This window comes from Rhea pennata, chromosome 13, assembly GCF_028389875.1.
Source record: "Rhea pennata isolate bPtePen1 chromosome 13, bPtePen1.pri, whole genome shotgun sequence".
NCBI classification, from domain to species: domain Eukaryota; kingdom Metazoa; phylum Chordata; class Aves; order Rheiformes; family Rheidae; genus Rhea; species Rhea pennata.
Genome location: NC_084675.1, coordinates 20,533,842 through 20,558,809, shown reverse-complemented (window position 1 = coordinate 20,558,809; position 24,968 = coordinate 20,533,842). Strand labels below are relative to the sequence as shown.

Genomic DNA, 24,968 nt, shown 5'->3' with positions numbered 1-24,968 from the left:
CTCACTGTGTAACAACCTTTATTCTAAGGGAGATCCACATGTCGGAAAACTGTCCAGGATCCCCCCCTTCTCCTCCGAGAAACAGGAATCGCTGCACTCATTTTGCAGACGGCAAAGCCACGGCGGCGGAGAGGGAAACGCTGCGTCCCCGGCCCCGGGAGGCGCGGGGCGGCCGGCCAGGGCCTGCCCACCCACAGCGCCGCTGGAGGCCGCGGCAGAACATTCCCTTCCCAAACAAGCCCGGGAGGACGGGATCGCTGCCGCCCGCAGCCTTCCAGAGATCAAAATCCCGCCCGAACGCGCGAGCCGAACCGATGTAAACGCAATTTCCCCCCGCCAGAGCGCCCGCTCCGGTTTGCACCGGGATGCAAATACGCAGGAGCGGAGCTGGGCGGGGGGGGGGGTTGTTTGGGGTCTTTTCTGTTGTTGGATTTTTTCTTTTTCTTTTTTTTTTTTTGGTATCTTAACGTCCTTCTGTTTTGGGCGCCAGCACCTACCCTTGTAGCAGAGGTTGTTCTGGCAGCCTCCTCCGTAGCTCGGCGGGCACTCGGAGCAGGGGCGGCCGTTCTTGTACGGGGCTTCCCCGATCCAGTTGCCCCTGGAAGCACGGGAGAAACGCCGTCCGGTCACGGACCCGCAGCACCGCCCTCCGAGCCGAGCCCCGAGCGCGGGAAAGGCTCCGCTCTCCCCCTCTCCGGGCGCTCTGCAGCTCGCCAGCGCTAACGCCGCGGACGGCGAGGACGGACACGTCGGGGCCACCTGCTTTCCGCTTCCCGGCCGGGTGGTCGCCGACCAGCGCTTGCCGTCGGCGCTCTGGAGCGCGTTCCCCAAAGCCACCGGAGCCGCAGGTCTCCCACCGTTTTCTCCAACCCCTCGGGGCAGCTCCACGGCCAGGACGGAGCACAGCTCTTTCCTTTTAAAAGCTGTTTCATTTCCCATCTGGAACCGTTTCCAAGTAGAATAGCGCACGGCTCAGCCCGAGACAGCAGAAACACGAGCGCCCTGGGCTAACCAGATCATCTGGGAAGCAGAAGAGCGCTTGCACGTTCTCCTTGCCCAAACTGGCCGTCCCCAAGTCCCCAGTTTGGCTTCCGAGGCCACAAAAGCCTCCGCTCTCGCCGTAACCCAGAGGAACTAAGCAAAGACTGTACAATTAGCCCAGGAAAGTCTTGCAAGGAAAGCGTTCCCCTTCACTTCCAGAAAGGCCTTTTCTGCCGGGTTTATTAAATGACTTGCACGTTCTTATACACATAAGTAACTTCACCGTCACTTTAAACTAACACGAATACTGTGATCTTATGTAAGCAGACATAAGTCAATGGATGACCGTCTTTTCTCAAGAAACTACCTAGAAACAAAAGGCCTCTTTGGCCCTCTGTGTTGCAAACATTAGAGGCTGAGAAGGTTCAAGAAGGCAGAGTTCAGCCTGTGACTACAAACCCTTCAGTGACTGCTCTTTCAGCTGTCTCCACCTATAAGGCTAGCTGAGGACAGCATGCACCGAAGCCAGAGAGAAGAGATTAAGCAGAAACTGCAGAAATAGAGTATTTTTCCATCCAGCAGCCCTGAATGGATGACGTGCAGAGGAGTCCAGCCTACTACGGGAACTCCATGGGCTACAGTGGGATCCCATATGAGGATCAGGTATTAAATCCCACCAAACTGCAAAGGAGCATAACGCATTCAGTATCTTAAGTGTGGAGAAGGGCTCGTGTGAGACAACGCCCCAACGAGCTTCTGCCCGGATTGCACTACAGGCTCCAGCCGCTGGCTTTCGTGGTCCAGCTCTGCACCCACACGGCTGGCTTCTTTCCCCTGTGTTATTATGCCCTATGGACTCCAAAACTCAGATGCTCTCCAAGCTGTTCTGTTTGTATTTAGCGATTTCCCTATTTCTTTTTGCTGCTCTCTCAGTTTTGAATCACCAGCAACCTGGAGTGGAAATGCCTCTCGTACAGGCCTTAAAATAGAATATACTAATTGCAATTGCCAGCTTCCCAGAAGGCAGGAAACCTCTTCCAGACGTAGTACTCCAGGTTTTTAAATGCAAGTTTCATTTTAAACCTAATCAAACTATCAAGCTAGCTTAATTTCAACTGCTACAGTTTCACTTTTGTTTTTTCTTTTTCCTTCTTTTTTTTTAAATCATGGGAAGTTTACTGGGCCAGGAACTCCTCTTTATGCAGCTCCTTGCACAGCGCCTCTTAGCTCAGGTAGCTTCTTCCAGCAGCTGCTGCAGGGCTGATTTGGACAGAGCAGTAGTTTGCTTAAAACAACAGATTGTGCAGGAGGGAGTGAAAATCTGTCCCAATATCACAGGCTGCTTTGCCTGCACCAGCCCAAGGGCCGGGATATGGAGGCTACTGCTGGAATCGAGGTCAGCAGTACTAAGCAGCCTTAATCACCACTCCTGTCCCCTCCCATGCTCGGAACAGCAGCGAGAGTGAGCGCCGCTTGGCAGGCATCTCCCCCAGCTCTGTCCTCGCCATCTCCTGCTCCTCCTTCCCATGGCAGAGACATCAAAGCCCCGGTCTGGCCCCAGCCCCTCATTCAGTTTTCCAGGCAACGCTCAGAAGTCTTGAACCAGCTCTGTGCTGCAGTCTAAAGAAAAAATTTAAAGCCACAACCACCGGTCTAGACTGCCTGAAATCTCTTCCCCAGATCCTGGGCGAGTGAAGCAACCTTCCAGCCTGTGGCTTTAGGAAAGCCATGAGAGCCCATCTGATCTGCCTTACTTGGGCGAGTAGTTGCAGACCAGGTAGACGGCGTTCTCCCAGATTTCTCCCCAGACGTTCATCTGCTTGCAGACGTTCACGGCACAGCCAATCTTGTTCGTCGTGGCCCAGACTATCTGCAAAGGCAACACCGTTATTTAAAATGAGGAAACTAGCCCTCTGTGGGCACATCGAGCCAATATTTCAGTGGCAAATGGGCCATGGTTGGGCAGAGAGAATGTAAATGCCAAAGCGCTCTGTCTCCCTTACCTGGGTGTAATGTGTGCACATAGATCCGGTGCATTTCTCCGGGCACCAGGGGTTGCATTCATGAGGATATGGGTATGTATAATCTTTAACCTCATCATACCAAGACTGGACATGGAAAGCTGGAGAACGGTACCTGAAAGATCAAAACCGTCACAGCTTAGAGCACCAACTTCTTTTGGAGGTTTTCGAACAGTATCTGTAGCCTCCTGGTATATCATAACTTCAAGATTTCAACACAGCTTTTATTAACTATATATAAACCAACTGAAAAGTTTCTTAAGGCAAGTTCCACTCCTTGAGAAATTGTTTCTTAAGAAGCCAGTAAAATGTCTTATGATCAGAAAAATAATTTAAAAAACCTTACTGAAAAAGTTAAGATTTCTTATTTCTTCACCCAAATTCACAGCCTGGTCTGACTGTATTATTTATAGGTTTGACACTCTCTTCAAATGCCGCTGACCTGAAATGTCCTCCTGGCTTTTCCACTCCATTATAAAAAAAACTTCTAGTTTGGCAGAAAGGTGTATTTTGAAAGTAAACACAAGTTAAGGTTTGCCAAACATCTTAAACTGAAAGCCATCATGTACCTATTTTACCACGAGGCAATTTGCTAAATCTGGAAGTACGTTAGCAGTCAATGTTGTAAGTCCTTTGCAAATGGAGTAAGCTTCTTCACACCCGCATCACACCCCTGTTAGTGCAGAACCATTAATTCACCAAACATGTATCCCACCTTTGACTGCCGAAATTTCCCAGTGCAGCAAAATCCTCCGTGTGCTGCATATACTTTGCACAAGCTATGCACACGATATTGCAGTCTGCAGCACCGCTGACATTATTTGTGCTTATTTGGAGAACGGGAATGGTGGGAAGGGTGTTAAAATCACCTTGAGAAAGCCATATGCACGCTGCATGCTATGTACAGAAGGAGAAAACAGAGCATCTGCAAACTTGCTGCCAAACTAGAACAGCGCTGCAAACCCACTGCTTTTTATCGCTTTCAACAGCTCGCGTGAAGCAAGCAGCCAGAAATACAAATGTCATTACCAATTGTAGTTTGTTCTTTCAGCCAACTCTTCATTAAAAAATCATTCATTAGAAGTATTTTAAAAACATTAATCTCATGATGTCATTAAGTGAATACTTTCCGAGTCCTACTTTACAAAAGAGGAAATTGAGGCAGTCAAATTATGGCCCATTCCTGAAAAAAATGAGATAAATATTTCCTTTTCCTCTCAGTGATTGAAAAGGGAGCAAGATTGGATCTATCTCCATCAATAACCATGGCCATCTTGAAAGCTTGTAGGAGAGCCAAGAACAGCCTGATCTTTTGACTTTGTTTCCAATGGATTAACCACTCTACTTTCCAATCATTATTTACATCGGCCAACAAAAATGGGCCCAATTTTTATATCAGGCTAATTTCACATTAGCAGATTTCCATTGCTTCCAACCAAGCTCTACCTGATTCACAACAAGCATAACTGCATTTCAGCTCATAACGGTTTCTGAGCACGTGTTTGCTTTACAAAATAGGCTTAACCTATAACGGGCTTAACAATGGGATCTTAATAATAAACACTTTTCACCATCACATGGAGAGGCAAAGCCATTTGGAAGGTTTAACTTAATCATTCCTAGCTGAGTTAACAACCCTAGGTTAAAGTCTTTCCCCTGAAGGACAAAATAAACTGCAAAGTGGTTTCAGTAAAGAGAAACTAGGAGCTGGATGAATATTTATGGGAAACATGATAGGAGATATTCAAAAGATTTACAGCAATGAGTGCTGAATGAGCAGTAGTATCCAGATATTGTTTCTGAGAAACTTCAGTTTTCAGCTGGTTCTCAGCGTGCTGCCAGAAGTTGTCCCTGAAACAGCAGGCTGAGGAGCGATGGCGGTGCGTTCACTAGCTGTTCTCAGTGGGCATGAGCGACCTTAGGTATATCATGACCTGAGATATAGACATATGAAGTAACTGGAATCAGAGCTAGTTTGCTGGGAATAGTCAGCTGAAGGTCTCTGCGGATGTTTTTATTGTCCCTATTTCACTTAAGCAATAGCAGTTATTGCTCCTCACCTTTTCTCCCGTCTTTCCAGTGCTCTGTTAAGCAGCAGCTGGGCAAACTTTTCACACTGCCTCTCAGGGAGGATCCATAAACTGCTCTTTGTGCTTAGCTTGTGGTTTCCCAACTCTTACCTGCCCCAGTGAACTGCCAGGTTCTGTCCAATTGACCTGATGAGAACACTTGGCCCGTGGTCCCAGATGCACTGCTGAGCCCAAGCATGGGCTGATCTTTCCAGCTCATCATCCCAGGTCTGTGGGGTGCAGAGAGAAAAGAACAGGTCAATTTGTCCCAATTAAGCTTATTAGATCAAGAGAGTCAACCAATAGCAATTAGTGGAGAAAGAGACTAAATTGCAGCTCACCACTGGTGTCTGGTCTGTCATTGCAAAACTAGCACATTTTATTGATGTACCCTGACCTAATAGTGAATTTCTCAAGAAACACCCCTGCCACAGAAGTGAATGGCACAAAATAGTCTTTTTTTCCCCTATTGTTTGATGCTATGCTTCTTTGGAGATACTTTGCTTAGAAGAATACAAAACAGACCTGGTAAGACCTGCAGAACTTGCCTAGACCACCCGCTCCAAAATACGACAAGTATAGCAAGACATTCTTGGCAGGTGTTTTTCTAATCTGTTAAAAAGGAGGGGAGGGGGAGAGGGAGGGGGAGAGAAGAAAAAAAGAAAGTCCACCAGGTGATAGAGATGCTAGTACTGCCTCATGCAGTCTATTACTCACATCTCCAGGAATTCTAACACGCTGTGATGCAGTCACGGCATGATTTTCCAGCCTTAATGTCAGGGCATTTCCTAGCTTACCCATTAAATCATAATTTCAGCAATGGATGCACTCCTACACTCCGCTATGGACACAGCTGGATATTTTTGGCCCAACTTCCTAAGCAAGTGACAATTATGCAGTTACCAGGCCCATGTGGGTCTGAGTCCCTCATCTCCCCTTCCTCTGATGGATGCAGTCAGATCTGACAGAGCTGGTAAAGACTCAGAGCTATTAAGCTAGTATCACTTTCATTAAAATAGGCAGATTAGAAGGTGACAGATCCTGTTAGCATTCCCACGGAGGGAAAGACGTCAGCATGAGGTCAGTCCTCACTAAATACCACCCAATTATAATCCAAATTAGGGTTCAAATGTGACACAAAGGCAAATAGGAAACCAGGCTTCTTGGTTCCAATACCCAGGGGCGTATTTGTTTTAAAGGCTAGACTTGTTGGACGGGGTAGATAGTGCACTGCTGGACCCAGGAGATAATGTACTGACTTCATTGTTTAGTTACTGGCAGCGAGTCTACTCAGAAGTGTCCTGAGAGGATAATTTGTTGGGACTAAAATATTACTGCACATTCCTACAAATAAAAACGAAGAGAAGAGAGGCCTTGTAATGTGTCTCCAGCTCATTCATGTGCCAGTGTAAAATTACGTCTTTTTTTGGACATTCACCATCATAACCAGCTGATCTTTCCAACTTCTATCTTCTCCAGAAGAGAGACTTATGGTGTCAAACATATCAAAGGACCTGTCAGAGCCGACTTGGAGGAGTAGAGGGCATTGAGGCTCTTAAGCACATTATAAAAACAGTGATTGCTCATGCTGAATAAGTATCTGAACATGGTCTCAAGGCAGTTATAACTGGGATGCGGAAGGACCGCCTATCTCTGGCTAGGAGAGCAGGAAAACACGTCTCCTGGAACTCGGAACGTCTACACTATCTTCAGAAGACAAACATGAGCTCATCAAACTGAGCTAACAACCCAGACCTCCAAGAACAGCTTATCATTAAGTATGCTCAGCAACCCAAATTCCAGCAACAGCCCAGAGTTACTCCGGGGTTATTAGCTTTACTTTGAACTGACTAGTGGCCAAGCAAATTCATGTCTGCAAAAACCCATGTGGACACAGCCCTGACAAAGAGAGGAGATAAAATCATTTTCCATTTCAGCCCTCCAACTCCAGGAAGGTGCATGGGATCTGACCCACCACACACATTCTCAAACCTGTGTTTAGAGCAGACTACTGCAATTGCGCCTAGAAACATAGCTTTTTGTGGTCTCCCACCTTCTGCAGCCAGCAATGAGCTGCCACAAACCACTTTCCAATACAACACATAAGCCGCAAAAACTCTCCCAAGACGTTATGCGCGGCTAGTACCTCAGACTTTCTAGCAGAGCATTATTTCCTGCTGCCTCAAAGGCAAGCACGTTCCAAATCTCCTAATTCAGTGCAGAGACATTATGAGCAAGAGGCTATTAAGTGGAAATTGATATGAACTTATGCATTGCATCTTTCTTTGATGCCTGTGGATAAATGAACACAGACAAGAGATACTCAACAGACAACTGGGAATGGGCTACGTCTTTGGCTGGCTTTGTGCCTGATGAGTAGAGAAGCTCATTTCTGCAGGCATCAGATTACAAAGTCATCCCATTTAAATTAGAGCTGTTATTTTCTTCTTGCTTCTCAGATATGAATGTGCTCAGGAGACTGGAATTATTTCAGAGCAATAAACATATCAAAAAAATAGATTTCAGATTCTCCCAGCTATACTTGTAAGAACTTTTAATGCCAATATTCAGCAGTATCTAGGAAGAATATTGAAGCCAGAGCCTCAGCATATGTCTGTGCTCACAGTCTTCAATCCATTTTGTGACAATTTGGCAGAGCTGATGCCGATTATTATGAGGACAAGAAGCACATGGCATGAAATGACCCAGGCATCAGGCTAAGTTTATATTCAATTTCTTCCCCTTCATGTTGAGGTTTTCCCTTGCCAGACTCCAGCAGCTGTCATAAGCAGCTACTTTGTTTGGAAAATACCAACCCAGTCTACATTAGTGAATTCTCATCTAGAGGTTTTTAAAAGGCTGTGGAAATGTGTGATTCCAAGTGATTTAGTCAACAGACTCTCCTTTTTTTCCCCCCTGGAAAGCTGTAATGACCTTTCAAAGAAGTACAGTACACACTCTGCATGTAAAATACATACATGGCATACTTACAGTATGCTATAATTTGTAGGTCCCAATTTAATAAGAATGTATCCCACAAGGAGTCTCTTTACTCATTGACTAGTTTGGAAAACCATCCCTAGACCTGGAATGCTCTCTTAATTCACTCACGTAGGAGTGTGGAGGTTACTCTCTCATTTTTCTTCACAACTTAAGGACTTCTCACAATCCTCGCAGTTTACACTTATAAGTGGCACGAGAGTTCAGGACTGACATATACTGGCAGAAGCTTGGGCATGCTTCATTAACCCCCACAAAAGTATTATCCCGCCCTGACAGGGAAAACCACTGCCCTACAGTGAAGAGGAAGGATGAGTACCTCGTGCTTAAAAACAAACTATTTTCTTTCCAGAAACCTGCACAGAGCACAATTTCATTTTATCCAGCTTTCATTGAGGCCTCCACAAGAGGCAAGATTTCTGCTTTTCATCCCTGCTGAAAGCCATCTGGCTAAGCCATCTTAAAGGGTCGAAGATGTCTTCGAACTATTAGATGTTTTTCATTCCAGGTTCATTAACAAGGGGTCTGGTTTGGTGTTGGCTCTAGCCCAATGCCCTGATTGCTGTCATATAAGCCAAACATACAATGGAAGTGTAAGTAATAAAGCTGCTATAGGGGTAATGTGATTTTGCATTTGACCAGTGTTATTATGAAAATATCCACTGCCCACATCTGGTCTATAGCAAAGCTTGAAAATCATTTTCCATTAACACAGAATACCAGTACTAGCTTCGAATTAGTTATAGTAACCACTCAGCAAAAGAGCTTCTTTCTTTGATTTTTCCAGTCCACTTTACCTTTATCCACATGCGTATACAATCCTTTGATCTCTAGCTATGTCATGAAACTCACTGTGCTATATTGCTCTTTTATTAATAACCTCCACTGCCCAAGGTTCCTGCCATAGTAAGTTAACGTTTCCCTTTCCTGGCACACATTAGCTCCCTTTGCCACTTTAGATCACTTAAGTGCATCAGATATAGAGCTAGGAGAAAGGACTTTCACAGGCAGCGTTGGGAGGTTGATGGCCAAGAACATGTTCTACCCGCTTATCCCCAAATTAGCACCACACATCGTCTGTGACGTTCCCACTGCTACCGAAGGAAGAGAGAAGTTTATCTGCAGCACTAAAGACAAACCATTCTCTCAAGCACGTCCAAATGAGAAGTGTCCTATGCCGAACAAAGGATTAAAGTGAAATTCACTTTCAGAATATACACAACGTTTCCAAAGAATATTGGGTAAACACGAATACATGAAAGACTGATTATAGCCCTTCCAAGTAGCACAGTTTTATACTCAGCTTCTTTTTTCACAGCATATAAGGCTCTTTCATTTGCCCTAAATCACCCATAAAACCACTAGAAAAGCACACTGAGCAAAGACAAACATAAAAGAGTAACCATGCTGGATGAGTAAATAGCAGTCGGCCAGTGGACATTCCGCAACTGCAGCCCTTTCAGATCCTCAAAGCCAACAAAAATACATTTGGCTTTCTCATGCTTTGTGTTTACTTTCTGGAAATTAATCAAATCACCTCTTCTCTGGCAATATGTTACAGGGAGCCAGCAGGATAATGTAATAGCCAGCTGAGGGAGATACAAAGCAACGGTTCTTAGAAAGGCACACGATTTCTGACAAAATTGAGATGAAGGACTAGCAGCACAAATACTAATATGAACCAGCTAATAAGCAATAGTCCTTTCTTAATATCCTCTGCTCTCCCTTCCCTTTTCTCTGAAATGGTAAAAGGCAGAACTTTCCATTTGCAGCAGTCATTTCAGCACATAGTAACAGCTGGCAAACAATCCTATATTGTACTTAATATACTATTTCTTTTACCTCTTAAATACGGTCTTAACAAATCATCAATCATCTAATCTGTCAGCAGGAGCACACAGTTGAAGTCAGGCTAGTTTATGTCATAACCATATTTGCACATTGGGAAAAGGCACAGAAAATATTATTTGCCTACATCATTTTCTGGCCCCACAGTATTTTGATGGCATTTCAAAAATAGCTCAAAGTAGGGTCTCTGGCATCAGGTGAAAAAAATATATATATGCATCTGAATCGTTGATGGTAAAGACACTTCATACTCCTGCTTTAACTTTCTCCCTCTGAAGTGGTAAAATACATTGACCAAACTTTCATTTTTATTTCTCGAGCTGTGAAAAGCCAATAGCAACAATCCACCTAGCCCTGAACTCCACCAAAGTCTTTCTGATGACTTCCATGGATCCAGCTTATTTGCAGATGGAGCCATATTCCTTATGCCCTGCTTGACTAAGGTGCCAAACAGACTCCCATCAGTCCTAAGAACACTTGTCTCTCATTGATAATCTGCAGTCAAGAGCATATCATAAAACTGCATAAAGATGCCAACTTCAGTGTTGGGCTGTAGCTGATGGCAACCCGAAGTTGCCCGTCATTAGTTTGTGCTAAGCAGACTGAGGTGATCCAAAACACCAGTCGCAATGGTCTGAAAGCTTTGTCAGGGAGAACATGGGTTAAACACTAGGGAAAATTTGATGCTTTTATGACGTTAAGGTAATGGAACAACCTGCTGAGACAGGCTATGGAATTGCCATCTCTGGAGATACATTTAGGGCAAGGCTAGACGGTATTTTATGAATAATGGAACCAGTTCTGAAATTATACGGTGGATGGACAAGATGACCCATTAGTGGTCTTTTCCAATCAAAACAGTCCAATGATCTAAAGCATCATTCACTGTGGGCTGAAACTGCTCCAGGAAACCTCTTGAGAAAAACTTATTTTAGAGGAAATTTGCTGCAACACTTTCACCATAAGGGAAACTAAATTAAAGAAAAATAATAAAGTTAGGTATCAGGAGTTAGACTCACCATATATTCCATATTAGAGGCCGATGGATAAACTTGACCTCTTAATTTATTGTGGAGCATCAGTATCTCCTGTCTGTCTGAAAATAAAATGGCTCTCTTGGATCTGGCATGAGGTTCCTCGCTCTGATATTTACTCAAAATGCTCTCCAGGTGACTTGAATTGGGCAAAATAAAGCACTCAGCTGCATTTGTCAGAAGCAGTAGACATCCAAGAGGAAAGATCCAAGGCAAGGCAGGATTCATTGCTGAAACAGAAGCCGGCAGAAATGGAGATAAGGATGATGGATGTGTTTTTCAGTTTCCTTGCAGAGACGTCTAGTGCTCAGTACGGGCCTGGAATTCGGGGGAGACAGAAAGTCAGAAAAATGCCAGAGAAACTCACTGTGCGCGTGACCTCCAAGGAAGCCACACAACTCAGATTTTTACATGAGAAAGAACGATACAAACAAAGTCTAACCAATCATCCAACCAGTTCATCCAAGTTACAGGAAGACCTATACAACTCCATACTTGATGGGAACTCAGTTTATTGTCCTGACTAACCCCTTGCACAGCTTCTAAGCTATGTTTGACCTAGATCTTTCTGTAACCTCTCACAGCTTCTACAAGCTATATGAGCAGTCACAGGGACTTTGAGAACCTGCAGATGAGTTAGCCATGCAGAAGCCTTTCAGATAAGTCTTGTCCTTCATGCCTACACAGGAGGAAAGAGGACTGAAACCGTGCCATGTAGCTTCTGCGATGGAAATTTGATAGGACACAGCAAAACTCCAGCAAGACTGCACTGGGGGAGAGAGTTTGCAGATGTCCTCGGGCATGATGATGGAGGTGGATGCCTTCTTCTCTGAAGGTGCTGAGCTGCAGCCATTGCCCAGCAACATCCAGGAGCTCCAAATAATGCCCTCTCCAAGTTGTGTCCCTTCACAGGTGGGAAAGGGAGACATTTTCAGCTGTTTTCCTGAAGTGGAGAACAGATATGTATAAAAAGGAAAGTAAATTCCCCAGTAAGCCAAGTGGCAGAGGTCAGGCATGAGCAAGAGCTATTTCAGAGGCCTGGGCCTGCCAACGCTCCACGAGAGCGGCTGCCAGACTCCCGAACCGTAGCCGTTCATGCAAAACGTCACGCCGAACGACCAGAATCGCTCCTGGCAAACGAGGCACCGGCGAGCTGACGCTGCCGGGCAGCTTGACGGCGGGTGGAAGTGCAGCCAGGGGGTGAGTTACAACGGGCTGGGAGAGGAGTTGGGGCATCCGCGCTCCCCAGCCGGGAGATCAGGCGTTCCTCACCCAGCCCAAGAGTTGGTGCTAATTGTACAGCTCCTGATGGTTTGGATGCCTGGGCTGAATTCAATCCCCGTCCTCCCCCTGCGAGACACGTGTGCCGGGGTCCTCCAGCTCCACCTGCCCAGATTAGCGGGAATCATTCTAAAAGCTTCAGCCCGGTGACTTGGATGTATCAAAGCAGGATTTCTTGTGAGCCAGCAAAGATGGGAAAAGCTTTCCTGCTCCCAGCCGTCACTCCTGAGCGGGACGTTGCAAATGCCTGATCGCCCGGACCCAGCGCAGCAGCAGCTCACCGGGAAGCATGAAGGTGCTGCACGAAGGTGCGCAGCCCCTCACACTATAAGAGCCCCCCAAAGCTCCAAGAACCCCCCAAATCTGTAGGGTGCCTACACAAAAGTGCACTCTGAGCCTTCTTAGTGCAACAAGGCTGCACGAAGCCGGCAGTCTCCAGGCAGAGCATTAAGCCTTTGCTTTGACAGAACGAAGCAGGGATATAATTTGCTAAACTTTAGGCAACCTCCTTTCATCATTTGCTGTTCTGCAGAGCAAATGTAACCCTGGAAGGCAGGACGTGCAGATGCCTCGGGGCAAAAGTTGCTTTAACCTCATCCTCGTCTCAGCCCCGCGCGCTGGCGTTGGCCTCCCCGAAAGCAGGAGCCCGGCTCGCTAAGCGGGCTGCAGGCAGGGAGGGAGGGGGACAAAACCGAGCTGCTGCTTTTGTAGACCCGCCTCGCCCGGCTTCAGGGAACAACCCCTACTCTGAGACGCTTCCCCGCGCGTGTAAAAATAGCCGCTCCGCCACGGCCGTGCACAACGCGGCCATTTAGCGGGGGCAGGAGCGGCCGGCGCGCGGGCTGCAGCCGGAGCCCTGCGCTGGACGCCTGCCCTCGCCTGAGCAGCGCCCGCGTCCGCCGCCCACGGCGGGCGAACACCGCGCTTGCAGAGCGCGCCGCCTGGAAGAGTCCGCCGAAGCGGACCTGCCCCGCTCGCCGCCGGCGCCCGCTCCCTCGGCATCTCCTTCCCCGCGCCCGGCCGGGCGGTTTCAGCAAGAGCTGCTTGATTTCAGATGCCCGTGCGCCTCTCCTAGTAGCCCCGTGCCCAGGTGCAAGGAAACGCTCAGACGTACGTTAAAGCTAAGCGAGTGCAAGAGTCCTGCAGAGCCTTAGCAATGCCCCGGGGGCACATTAGGAATCCCCCTAATTAGGGCGGATTGAAAGCGAATTGCTTTTGAGTCGGGGTTCGCTATTACTCCGGGCAGTTTCTCAGCTGACAGCTGAGCAAGTCTGGGCTGCTGCAAGGGTCCAAAGGACGCGTGAGCGCAGCCTTGCTCTAGATCCGCCAGGCTCGCGGCACCGCTGCCAGGTAAACATCTGGGAGCAATCAGAAATGAGTGAGTCGGCAGAAAGCGGCCCCGGAATATCCTCCGGAGCGCATTGCAACGGGACGAAAGGGAGGCATTCTTCTGAAATCTGAGGAAGTTAGAAAATGGCACTGGACTTCGGGAAAAAAAAAAAAAAAAAAAAGGATTATTTTTAGAAAGCTATTTTCCAGACTAATGGATGGTGTCTGGATTTCAGAGCAAGCAGAAGAGCTGGTAACGCTTAAGGGCTGGCAGGGAGCGTTGCCTGCGAAAGCCACATGCAGGCTCCCTGCTGCATTTGGGTATGTCCTCACTTCACCCTAATACCTTGTGGCTATCGATCTCGAACCGGCTTGCTGGGCCAGCGTAAGAGTGGGTCTTTACTCCTTGCTTAGGGATGACATTTGCAGCAAATGCACCCAGGGCCCTGTGACATTGTGCACGGAACGAGCGGATGGTGCCAGAAAGCGCAGGAGCTGGCACGGGCACACGGCACAGGATGCCAGCAAAGCCGAGGGGAGTCAGCCTGCGATCGGCTTCTAAACCGTGCTCATAAATTCAGTGGTAAAGCCAGAGTGTATCTCAGGCATTACACCCTAGGTCATCCATTTAACCAGGATGCACACATTTAAAGCTGTAAAGAATTGCTGTGTTGGCTTCAAAAAAAAAGGGGGAAAAAAAGAAAAAAAGAAAAAAAGAAAAGTGAAAAGACAAGTTTTGTGACACCAGGTATAACGTTGTTTGCTCGGAATGCATCAAACATTTGGCTTCTTCAAGGCCATGCAAAAAACACCCAGATCCTTCACTATCACCCACTCCAACAGAAACTCCAGGAGGTGAGCTTCCACGTAAAAAAAAACACTAAAAGCCTACAAAAAAGAGACACAACATGTGACACCACCACTAAATTCCTTTTGATTGAATTTTTATGGCAGCCTTGCATAAACACATGGCTTCTTGGAGATGACTAGATGTTTCCGTAAGCAGTCCACTATTAGAGACTGCTGCAGCATCCCATAGATACGTTCTGCCTGTGTAAAGTCTGCTCGTATACTAACGAGCTCTTCCCATTCATTCAAGATTAATGGTCATTAATCTTGCATGAGCTGCTGTGAGGCTCACGTAAACGAAGCTCAGGCAGGACTGTGCTGCTTTATACCACGCGTGCAACTTGTTGGAAAAGTTGCTAAAATTCTGCGTACCAAACAGAGGCGTTTCTTGCACAGACACACACAAAACCACGGTTCAGAAACAGGGACTGACGGCGTGCTCTTACCTTGCTGAGCACTTTCAAGTCTTCAGGAAGCTGCAGCTGCTCCAAGCCCGCTGGTGGAAAACGGATTATATATCTCAAATACTCGAGCGAGAGGCGGGGGAGAGGAGAGGCAGGGGAGAGGGAGCCTGAGGAGGTGCGGGGAGCGCGAGGTCTCGGCTCGGCAGCTCGTACCAAGTGCGGTCTCACAGAGCTCCCCAGTGGTATTTATGCTCTCCAGGCAGAGGACAGCGCTGGATCATCCCGCCTGGCATCGGGCCTGTAGTATTAATGAAGAAAGGGGAGGGAAAAAAAAAAAAAAAAAAAAAGGAGGAAAGAAAAAGCAAAGGAGGCAGGAGCAGAGGGGTGTCACTTCAGAGCTGAGAGCAGTTTAAAGATAGTCATTGGGGCTAGGAAAGCTAGGACCATCCTCCCAAAGGCTGTAACACAACACCCGGGCAGGGGGAGAGGAGGAGGAGGAGGAGGAGGAGACGGGAGAGGGAGCGCCACGGGACGATCCTATAAAAGGGTTTTCTTCTTCCCTCTCGCCCGCAGCCGGGGTTCGGCAGCGCCGGGGCAGCTGGGCTGCGAGAGCTGCCTTGGCGGAGGCCCAGGCCGGCGCCCCGGGGCGACGTCCCGCCGGCCTCAGGAGGGAAGGAAAACTCGGGCGAGGAAACCTCCGCCAGGGCTGCCGCGCCGCCCCGCTTCCAGCTCTCCCCGGGAATCTCCGGCGGCGGGCCGCCCCGCTGCCCGAGCCCGCCGGTGCCGCGGGGATGCTCTGCCCCGGCGGGGACCCGGCCCGGCAGCGGCTCGGCCGCCGGCGCCACCCGGGCTCTGGCACCCGGGGGGGGAACCTGGTTGCACCCCTTTTTCCAGGGCTGGGCGCTTGCTGGGGAACGGGAGATTAATTACCCGCGGCGGTTCGCTGCCGAAGCTTCGCCTGGCACCGACGTTCCCTCCGCGCACGCACGCACCAGCCCTGCTGCTTTAGCATGAAGGGGCGAACCACAAAGAAAATAATGATAATAATAATAATAAAAGCTAGCGAAGCATCTGGGCAGCGCTCACCTCTTCCAAAGTGCGGCTGCCGTCCAAAAAGCCCCAGCGCTGCTTCCGCATCGAGCTTCGTGCCGGCCTCTGCATTTCCACGTGCGTTGCTGAAATACAGCTATATTCACTGTAAAAGGAAACGATTGAGCAAAAGGCAAGCTGAAAGATCCTCTTCTCCATTTTTTTTTAAAATAAATATTAAAAATAAACCTGTATCAGGAGCAATGGCAGGAGCACGTTTAAGCAGCTCGGTCGCCCCGCAGCAGGATATTCGGCTGCATCGATGAAAGCTGAATTGAGATTCTGGGCTCGCGGCCCAGAGCCGCGGGAGAGCGGTGCCACAGACCCCCCAGGGCAGCCTCCCCCGGCTCATCCCAGGGACTCGGGATATCCATGGGAAGCAGCTACGACTTTTCCCTAAAATACTGTCTGCTCTTGTGTTTAAAATTCGTGGTAGAAGAGTCCTTCCATTCTTCCAAACAGTAAACATTTATTCCTTTAAGCAAAACATTAACCGATTTTATTTACTGTTTACAGAAGTGTAACTTGCATGATATTCTTCCAAGAATTTACCCTTAGCTGGCTTGCTTAAACCCCAGCTGCCTTTAAAAAGCAGGATGCTATTTATCGAAGTTGTTAAATAATGTATGAGTAAATAAGTGAATATTGGAAGCTGATACAGCAACGCCACAGTGCAAAGAAAGCAGCACCTCTTAAGTCACATCTACCAGCATATTGCTGCTTATTTTATCTCTTACACCTTTTTCCAAGGATATTTTTTTTCTAGAGGTAGCAGACTTTCATCAGCTGGGATATTTTCAGCAGTTTCTAGTGTGCATCTTCTCAAATCAACAGAGTCGCAGCCCGGACAAAGCAGATGCAGCTGCAGCAAACAGCCCCGACCGCGCAGCTGCGACGCTCTTTCTGGTGGCGGCTCTTCTTGGGCCACGCATATGTTCCTGCATATCCCAGAGTATTTCGCTTTACACCTGCACAAACTGTGCGTACGAACTGACTACACGCAGGCTCTCATTAGGAACTGGCAGCTCTACCTTGCTAATAGCAATTCACGGTAATTTAGGCACCTCATCCAAAGAGGCTCAGATGCTGCCACCAAGACAACGCAAAAACCAGATCGACAGGAGGCTCGGCGCTAGCTTGCTTTGAAATCACGGGACTGCATCTTTCCTACTTTTTCTTTCCCCTCCGATTTATTACGGACCAACGAGTTCGCTGCATTTGCAGAAGGACCTCCTTCGTCACCTGAAAGATACTGCATCCACTAGCTTCCTAATCCACTTCTAGAGATGAATGACAGCTCCTGTGAATCATCCGTGTCCCGTAGAGGCCCTGGTCCCCAGGGAGTCTACCACCTCCATCACCAGTCCCCAAAGAAACCACATGCAGCTTTGGAGCACTGAGTCATCTGCCTCAAAAGGTGCTCTTCATGGGAATTACCAGAAAGTTGAATTAGCTCATTTTAAATATCACGTACCAACATACAAATTATTTCCAGATCTTGGAGAAACTTGGCATTTTGCAATCTCCACAAATGCTCCTATGGGAAATTAATCCCTGTAGGACAATCAAGGCTGTTTAAATTCTCCATCAACTCAAGTCCTGCTGCTTTACAAAGATTATATAAATATTCTTTTTAATTTTAAAATACACCCGTACGGTTTCACCATACAAACCATATTAGGTGTATTAGGTGTGTTTAGGGATGAGCATAGCCTGGAATGAGGCAGCTGAAGTTACTGCTTGTCGTCTTGGAGCCTTTCTCGATATAAAGTGACTGGAGATAGAGCACTTGTTGCCAAAACCTTTTTTCCTACCTTGTTCCGCTGTTATCAACTCTAAAGCGTCCAGCAGCAGCAGGTACGGCAGGACAGGGCAACTCCACCACGATGAGTGGCTTGAAAAGCATGAGTTCAGTCCTCAGTGTATTTTAGGTGACTGCAATAATGATATGATAAATAATATAATAATATAAATGATAACGATAAAACAGAACATTGCAAATGAGTAAGACGGGCCTCCAAACCACGGCACGTCCCATGACGACCTTCTCACGAGCTTTAGGAAGTTATTCCCCACCCCAACCCCCTCATTCCTGCCCTGCAAACCTGGAACCGGTGCCAGAAGTGGGACTGGAGACAATTCCCATCATTCGCAGACGCGACGGTGGCTGCTTCAGAATTGCTCCGAAACCTTCAGCTCAGCTCCCGCTCGCTGCCAGCGGAGGAGCGATCGCAGCCGTCAGCGAACGAGCTCGTTTGCTTGGTTTTCTCTCGAGTCAGCGGTTTCAGGGCATACTTTTGACCAAAGCCAAAACAATCAAAAGTTACTTTTAATCATTCAGGGTTATTACTGCCTTGATTATAACTTCTCAATTTCATATGCGGTAAAAGCCACATGAAGCGGGCTGAGCGTGTAAGTACATGGTAGAAGAGGAACCTTTTAAAGCCATGGCCAGCGAACAGGAGCAAAGGCGGATTTCGCGACTGCGCTCCTAATTGAACGTGCAGACAGCTCGTCTTGGTTTTTGACTCGGACTAAATCCCACTCTATTTTCTGTTCAAATATTGGCTCGGCCAGAACAGCACTGCTGACGTGCAGGGGGCAACCCAAAGAACGGGGCCACGGACTCGCATCAGCAGCGCTGATTACGTGTTACTACCTACGCTCGACCCTTCCTCTCGAAAAGCGGGAGTGTAAGAGGAATATCACGGATAAAGCAAACCGGGGTAAGAGGAAACACGGAGAGACTTGGCCGCAATTGCGCGCAGCCAGAGCGTGAGGAGAAAGCCAGCGTCCCACGAGCCGCTCTTGACCAGCAGATGCGAGAGGAAGATGCACTCTTGACCGCACGGCACACCGCCGCCTTGGCCTTGCACAGAGGCTGCTCCAGGACGGAGGAGTTAACTGCATGGAAAAAGCCCGATTCACTGCCTGGAGAGAAAAGGAGGCATTTAACAGATCCGCTCGCAAATGCAACTAATATTTGGCACTGTGAACATCTATCTATTCCCTCTCGTTATTCTTCCATTTTGGGAAATCTCAGCCTGGAACGTAGGCAGATAGGCAGTAAGCAAGGCAAGCAGCACGGAGTTGAGTCCATGTGCTTTGCTCCATTTCATAAACTTCAAGGCAGAGGAGAAATCACCATGATCAACCAGTCAGAGTTTCTCCAGGACATAACCCATACAATTTTGCTCCATTCACCCTTGCTGCACGTGCAGCATCTATAGTCGAAGTAGAGGACATCTTTTAGGAAAAAAAGCTGAGGAAGACAGCTCCAATCAAAGAGAACTTGCTACCACTCTTGGTAATTATTCCCAGTGATTGATTATCCCCCCTGTAAAAGTTCACACTTTCCTTACAATTTGGATTTGACTGGCTTCACATCCCACCGTTAGATGCTATCTGCCTGCTGAAGAGCTCTCCCTCGCCAGGCGCCTGGTCTTCAAGGAAGACTACGTTCTCGTCACCTCCACGGCTGCACCTTGGCAGAATTTATTCCTTAAATCTTTTATAATAAAGAACATCTTCCCAAATTTAATCTGCTGGTGATGGGCAAGAAAGCAACTCTCCACAACTCCATTACGCCCTGAAAAACCTGAGCTCTTTCGTCAGCACTCAAAAATTTAGGTCCATAAGACAAGGAACTGAACACACAAGGAGTAAAAATTTCAGGAAATCAATCATTTAATTTTGGGGTCACAGCTGACTGTACAGCTAATACAAGTGAAATGTGAATAACCAAAATGCACACACACAAAAAAAATCTCACCTCATTATTGCAGCTCTCCACATTTCCTGGTTACATCTGTAATGCAAGATGATGAAACTGTAAAACTATTGCTTTAAAAAAAAAATGAAGTATTCAGTACAGAAGATACAGTTCAGAAATATTAACCCGACTCTTCATTTTCAGAGATCTTATCCCTCAAAAGAATGGGTGAGCTGCAGTTACAGGCTCTGTAACTGGAAGTTTGGCTGTGCATTAGCTAACGTAAATTCTTTCTGAAATCTCCCGCAGAATAAAACACGCAGTCGCCTGACTCCACCGGCATCGCAGCAGCACCCAGCGCACGCGAAAGACACTTGTATTCGGAGCAGGATGAAACCTGGGGGAGATTTTTCTGAGATCCTTGCCCGGCCCGGGTGTCCCCTGAAGTCTGAGCAAGTCCCGCGTGCCGCCACTGCCCTCTACCGCGGAGCTCCCGGCCCCCGCGCCGCGGCAAGCGCCCTCGCCTCCCGGGCGCCTCGTCGGCGACATCCCCGCCGGATTCAGCGCGCCAAGGCCGAGGGTGCCCGGGGCAAAGCAGGGGCCGGATAACGCGCTCTCACAGGCGCCGCGGACTTCTGCGGCTGGAGTAGGACCGACCACGCTGGCTGCACCGTCACAGCCAGCCCTGCTGCGCGGAGGGAAAATCCGCGACGTCCCCCAGTTTGTGACGAACTCCAAGAGGAGCATTATCAAGTTTTTCCAGGCTTCCATCCCCTAAGGACAGACTCCCCTCCCAGGAGCAGAGAGCAGGAGCCTCCTTACAAGCAGCCCGTTAGCGGCCGGCTTTCTGCAGCGCGTTGGGTTCGATACCTCTCCAGTCCTGCCCATCTTTCTCCTGCCGCCCCATCAATTAATCAGAATGTTTCCTATCATCCCCATGCACACGTCTAAACTCGGGTCACTCAGGCTCACTGAGCCTCAATTTCCCCATGGAAAATTGCAGCTGCAAAGCTTTTTGCCTAAAAAAAAAAAAAAAAAAAAAAAAAAAAAAAAAAAAAAAAAAAGCTTTTTTTTTTGCCTAAAAAAGTAAAAAAAAATCCTGTGACGTTGCAGCACTACCCTATAAACGACCGGCCCTGGCGGCCCCGTTACTCAGGCAAACTTTTGTCATGGGACCCCCGTAACCAACGCGCTCGCCCGAAGGGCAGAGCAGCGGCTCCCGCAGGCGGCCTCCGAGAAAGCGCCGGCCGCCGGCCGCCCGAGCCTTGGGGCGTCGCGGGCCAGGGCTGCACAAAACTCATTTACGAGACGCGACGCCGCGCAGGGGAAGACGACGCTCCGAGAGCGACCGGCTCGTCGGAAGCCCGGCACGACACGCGCGGCGCGAGCCACGGCACAACCACCTCCGCGGAGCAGGGCAGCTCGCCGCAGCCCTAGCGCAGGGGCCGCGGGCTTCTCGTCTAATGCACAAGCAAAGCAGTTATTAAAACCAGTAGAGAAGTTTTTGGGCAAGGGGGTATTTTTATATAATCTGTTGCAGACAAAGCAAATGCTCAAAAGGCCGCAAAATCCTTGTTTCGGAACAAAGGGAGGAGTTTAATACAGAAAATAAAAATTGTGGTTGGGTGTTAATGTCAAACTGTTGCCACATACTTTTTACTTTTTTTCCCCTTTGAGTAATACACTGCAGAAGACAGATTTTAGCAACAAGTGCATTTGTAATATCCTTAGTGAAAAATTAAAAAAATTAATACCATCTGAACAACTTCTTCATACTAACAGAAGATTTCAACACTTGCTTGCTACACTGCCTATTACTCATGGCCACTTAAAAAAAAATTAAATAAAAAGTTGTAGCCTGTTCATATCAAGGGAAACATAGAAGTGAATATGCAGAATCAGAGCAAATATTGTTCCTGCAGTGCAGTTTCTAAGACCGTGAGCTCCTCTTTTTTAACTTTCTCTAATCCTTCAGTATTTTCCAATATATCCTATTGACTTAAGGGAAGCTCCCAAACTTTATTTAGGGGGCAGTTTTTGCAAGATGCCTACTCAGGTCTTTGATGAACAGGACAAGTTCGGTTTCTCCTTTTCCGCAGGACGTAAAGCCCAGAACATACCTGAAAAGCTCTAGGAGCTTCCACAGGCACAGAGGAAGAGTCTTGGACATCTCAACACCAAAAACCTCTTAACAGCAGAAATTATCAAATACGACACTCCTAGTAAAATGTGCTTAAACTTCATTTTAAATACTATACTATTTAATTCACCACCATTGACACATGCAGCTGATCTCAACAGAAGTACAAACGTAGCCTTAAGAAACAATGATGCTAAAATCTCATTCATCATACAGCCGGATTTCCTTCCTTTCTCATCTTAGTCTTTGCTCCTTCCTCTCATTCTCTCTTCCCATTTTGTTCCTTCTGAAGTTATTTCTGGTGGGCTGAAGTTTACTCAAACCCCTTCCTCACCAGCAGGCTTCCATTTTTGAAGTGGACAGGTCACCTAAAAAAGCAGAGAAGTGTTTCGTTATTTGCAGGATGACTGACCTCTTAACACAGCATTCTCTTTCCAAAAGATAACAAAAATAGACTTCAGTTAGCAAAAAGTTAAATTTTGTTTCAACACATATCTACCTCCCAAGTAATGGGGATGGGTTGCAGGGCTACTCGAAAACACCCCTGCGCCTCCCATCACCAAAAATACAAGGATACACATATTGCTTCTTGATCCAGCAGGGCCTGGAAGCGCGAGCAGGACTATTGCATCCAGTGGGACTATTCACACATTTTCGGGGCGTTTAAATGACTCAGTCTCTTGCATTCTGTTTCTGCTCCTTCATTACTCATTCAGTTCCAGAATTGCCACGATTAGCACCATCATAGGAAATAAAGGTTTATCAGTCCACAAAGTTGATGGTTAAGCTTGAATCACCTCCCTGCAGCCTCTGGATGCTCCTCACCTTTACACCAAGAAAACTCCTCAGGATGCCGTATAAGGGGAATTATTTTGGAGTAGTGTATTGCACAGGACTTGGAAGTAACCTCAGCACTGTATTTCATATATTTATATATTTCACTGCAACACCACTGACACTTACCAACAACTATTAAAAGTGGAAGCATTCAGCCAAATGCTTTTTTGTATTAAATCATTTATACTCTCTTTTCATTCTTAGTATTTGTTAAAAAGTCTACTATGTCTCTAATGCCTCCAATTTGTCATCTGCTACGTTTTGGTAAACTGCAAATCATCTTACTTGTAGGCACATGTAACAGAGTACACTGGATAAATACATGGGACTCCTATTCTAAACCTACTTGCATCTTCTTAAAATGTCTTCCAACTTCAAAAGCTTTTTGCTAGGAAGTTCATCATCATTACGAGTTCTCCCATTAGTGCAAGCACAGGCCAGCACGGGGTCCAGCTTGTTTCCACTGAATGTGCTCAGTGCCCTACCCACAACCTCAAACCCATGGTTTCCAAGCAACATATTTCAAAACTCGACCATCTCATCAAGTCAAAACCAAAGTTAACTGCATGGACCAGATATCCAGTAATATTTTAATTACTGATCACTAGAAACTTTATCTTGCAGGCTGGCAAACTTGCAGTTAAGTGCTCATTTTCTTTCATGCTGTCATGACTGTCACACAAGACAACCACTAAATGAATGAAACTGCTCTGTGCATAGCTGCAAGAATCATGCCGGTCTCAGCAAAGGCAGAAAAAGCATATAAGCCTCCCGAGTGGAGTCAGTTTTTCAAAACGTTCTTTGCTATAATTATAGTGGTATTCAATATGATCTAGTAAGCCTATGTTACCAGGAATGTAACTTTTCACAATCTACTGGAGATGTGGGTAAATACCAGACACGCATCATTCCTTTTCCAGCCACAAGGAAAAAAAAAATCTGCAGTACATAAAACTATTTTAACCAAGGTGCAAGATCCTTAAGTATTTTTCCAATAGATTTTCAGCAACACCAGAGCTTACCGCAGCGCGCTGAGGCCTCTTCTGAAAGATTAACATCTCCAAATTGATGCTGTAAGGCATACAGAGATATTTAACCCAATACTCAAAAGGATTATGTATTTATATAAACAAGAAAGTACAATTTTCTTTAAATACTACAGAGTATTTTCCTTTGTTACATTATTCTTATTTTAGTTTTATGACACTTTCACAAAGCTCCTGATGAGGGAGTCAGACGCAGAGATAAGCGCCTGTATACAGCTGCACATCTTTTTTTTCTGAAAAGCAACACTTTAGACACTGGCAGCCGTAACTATTTAGGTGTGGTAGGTGTATCATGAGGCCAAAAGACAGAAAAAACAGTTTTCTTCATCATCCTTAAAACTGCACAGGCTGGGAGAGGCTGGGTATTAGCTGTGATGAAACAGGACTTGAATAATCACCAGGACAGCTGAGCGGAGAACAGTAACTTTGCTTCAGAGATTTCAAAATCTGGTTTCTTTTTGGAACGACTCTCTCCAGATTCCATGTTTCAAAGCAGAAATGGTGTCTCAATAGTATGGCTCTAGGGTAATTCCCATAGCAGGCAGCCCTGCATTGGGAAACCCTGGAAGCACCAACGCTTGGGCAGCCCACCTGGCACGCTGCCTCGGCAGCCCCAGCTGCAGGGCAACATGCCTGGTGACAAGCCAGAAGCCTAGGTTTTCCCTGCTCCTGGCCAAATGGGAGAGCTGGCTGAAAAATCAAACAAGCTTTGGATGGAAAACTGCTTAGCAGTTGGTGGAATGTCACCAAAATCAAGAAGAGCGTCTCAGTGACAACCTGCACGAATTAAAGAACACTAATAAAATTTTCTGCAATTTGCTGACCAGCTACCAAGCAACTACTTACATCCAAAGCAACAGACAAAGTATCACAGAACTTCCTCGGTATCAGGGTTGTGATGTGATATACAGAAATAACACTGCCTAACAATTCAAGACAGTAACTGAAGATCACACAACTGAAGTCAGCATGCAAACTCTTGAGTAGGGAGATGATCACTCCAGACAGGCAGAACCAGCCATGGGACAAAAACCTCCTACTTACTGCTGAACATCCCTTTTGATAGTCAAAACCTGAGAATATGCATCAGGGTTGGTGATGCCCACCAGCCCTTGGGACAGCACGCTCAGCATGGAGAGCTGCAACCGGCATCCCCAGGAGAGATTCACCAGCAGGAAAACAGCCCAACGCACCACCACCAGTGAGAAAAGGCATCGGGTGGACGAGCAGTGCTCCCGGCGCAAGTCCCACCAGCTTGCTTCTGCCACACTCTGGGATCTAGTTGAGTCAGCCGTCTCGGTGCCAGGATGGCACCTTACTACTGTTCA

The 24,968-nt window shown here is 47.2% G+C and overlaps 1 protein-coding gene across 2 annotated transcripts in view; it reads right to left on the bottom strand.

The window, feature by feature from the left end:
* CRISPLD2 (cysteine rich secretory protein LCCL domain containing 2) overlaps nucleotides 1–15,104 on the bottom strand; it is a 32,011-nt gene extending 16,907 nt beyond the window's left edge. The window contains exons 1-6 of one of the 2 annotated variants that reach the window (XM_062586808.1): nucleotides 14,859–15,104; nucleotides 10,939–11,183; nucleotides 5,183–5,301; nucleotides 2,985–3,117; nucleotides 2,736–2,851; nucleotides 498–598 (exon numbers count right to left, since the gene is read on the bottom strand). In XM_062586808.1, the coding sequence (XP_062442792.1) occupies nucleotides 498–598; nucleotides 2,736–2,851; nucleotides 2,985–3,117; nucleotides 5,183–5,301; nucleotides 10,939–11,181 (712 nt within the window). In that variant the 5' untranslated portion in view covers nucleotides 11,182–11,183; nucleotides 14,859–15,104. Of the gene's footprint in view, nucleotides 1–497; nucleotides 599–2,735; nucleotides 2,852–2,984; nucleotides 3,118–5,182; nucleotides 5,302–10,938; nucleotides 11,272–14,858 lie in introns of both variants that reach the window. The other variant, XM_062586807.1, reaches the window with a different exon arrangement.
* Between the last annotated feature and the right edge of the window lie 9,864 nt (nucleotides 15,105–24,968).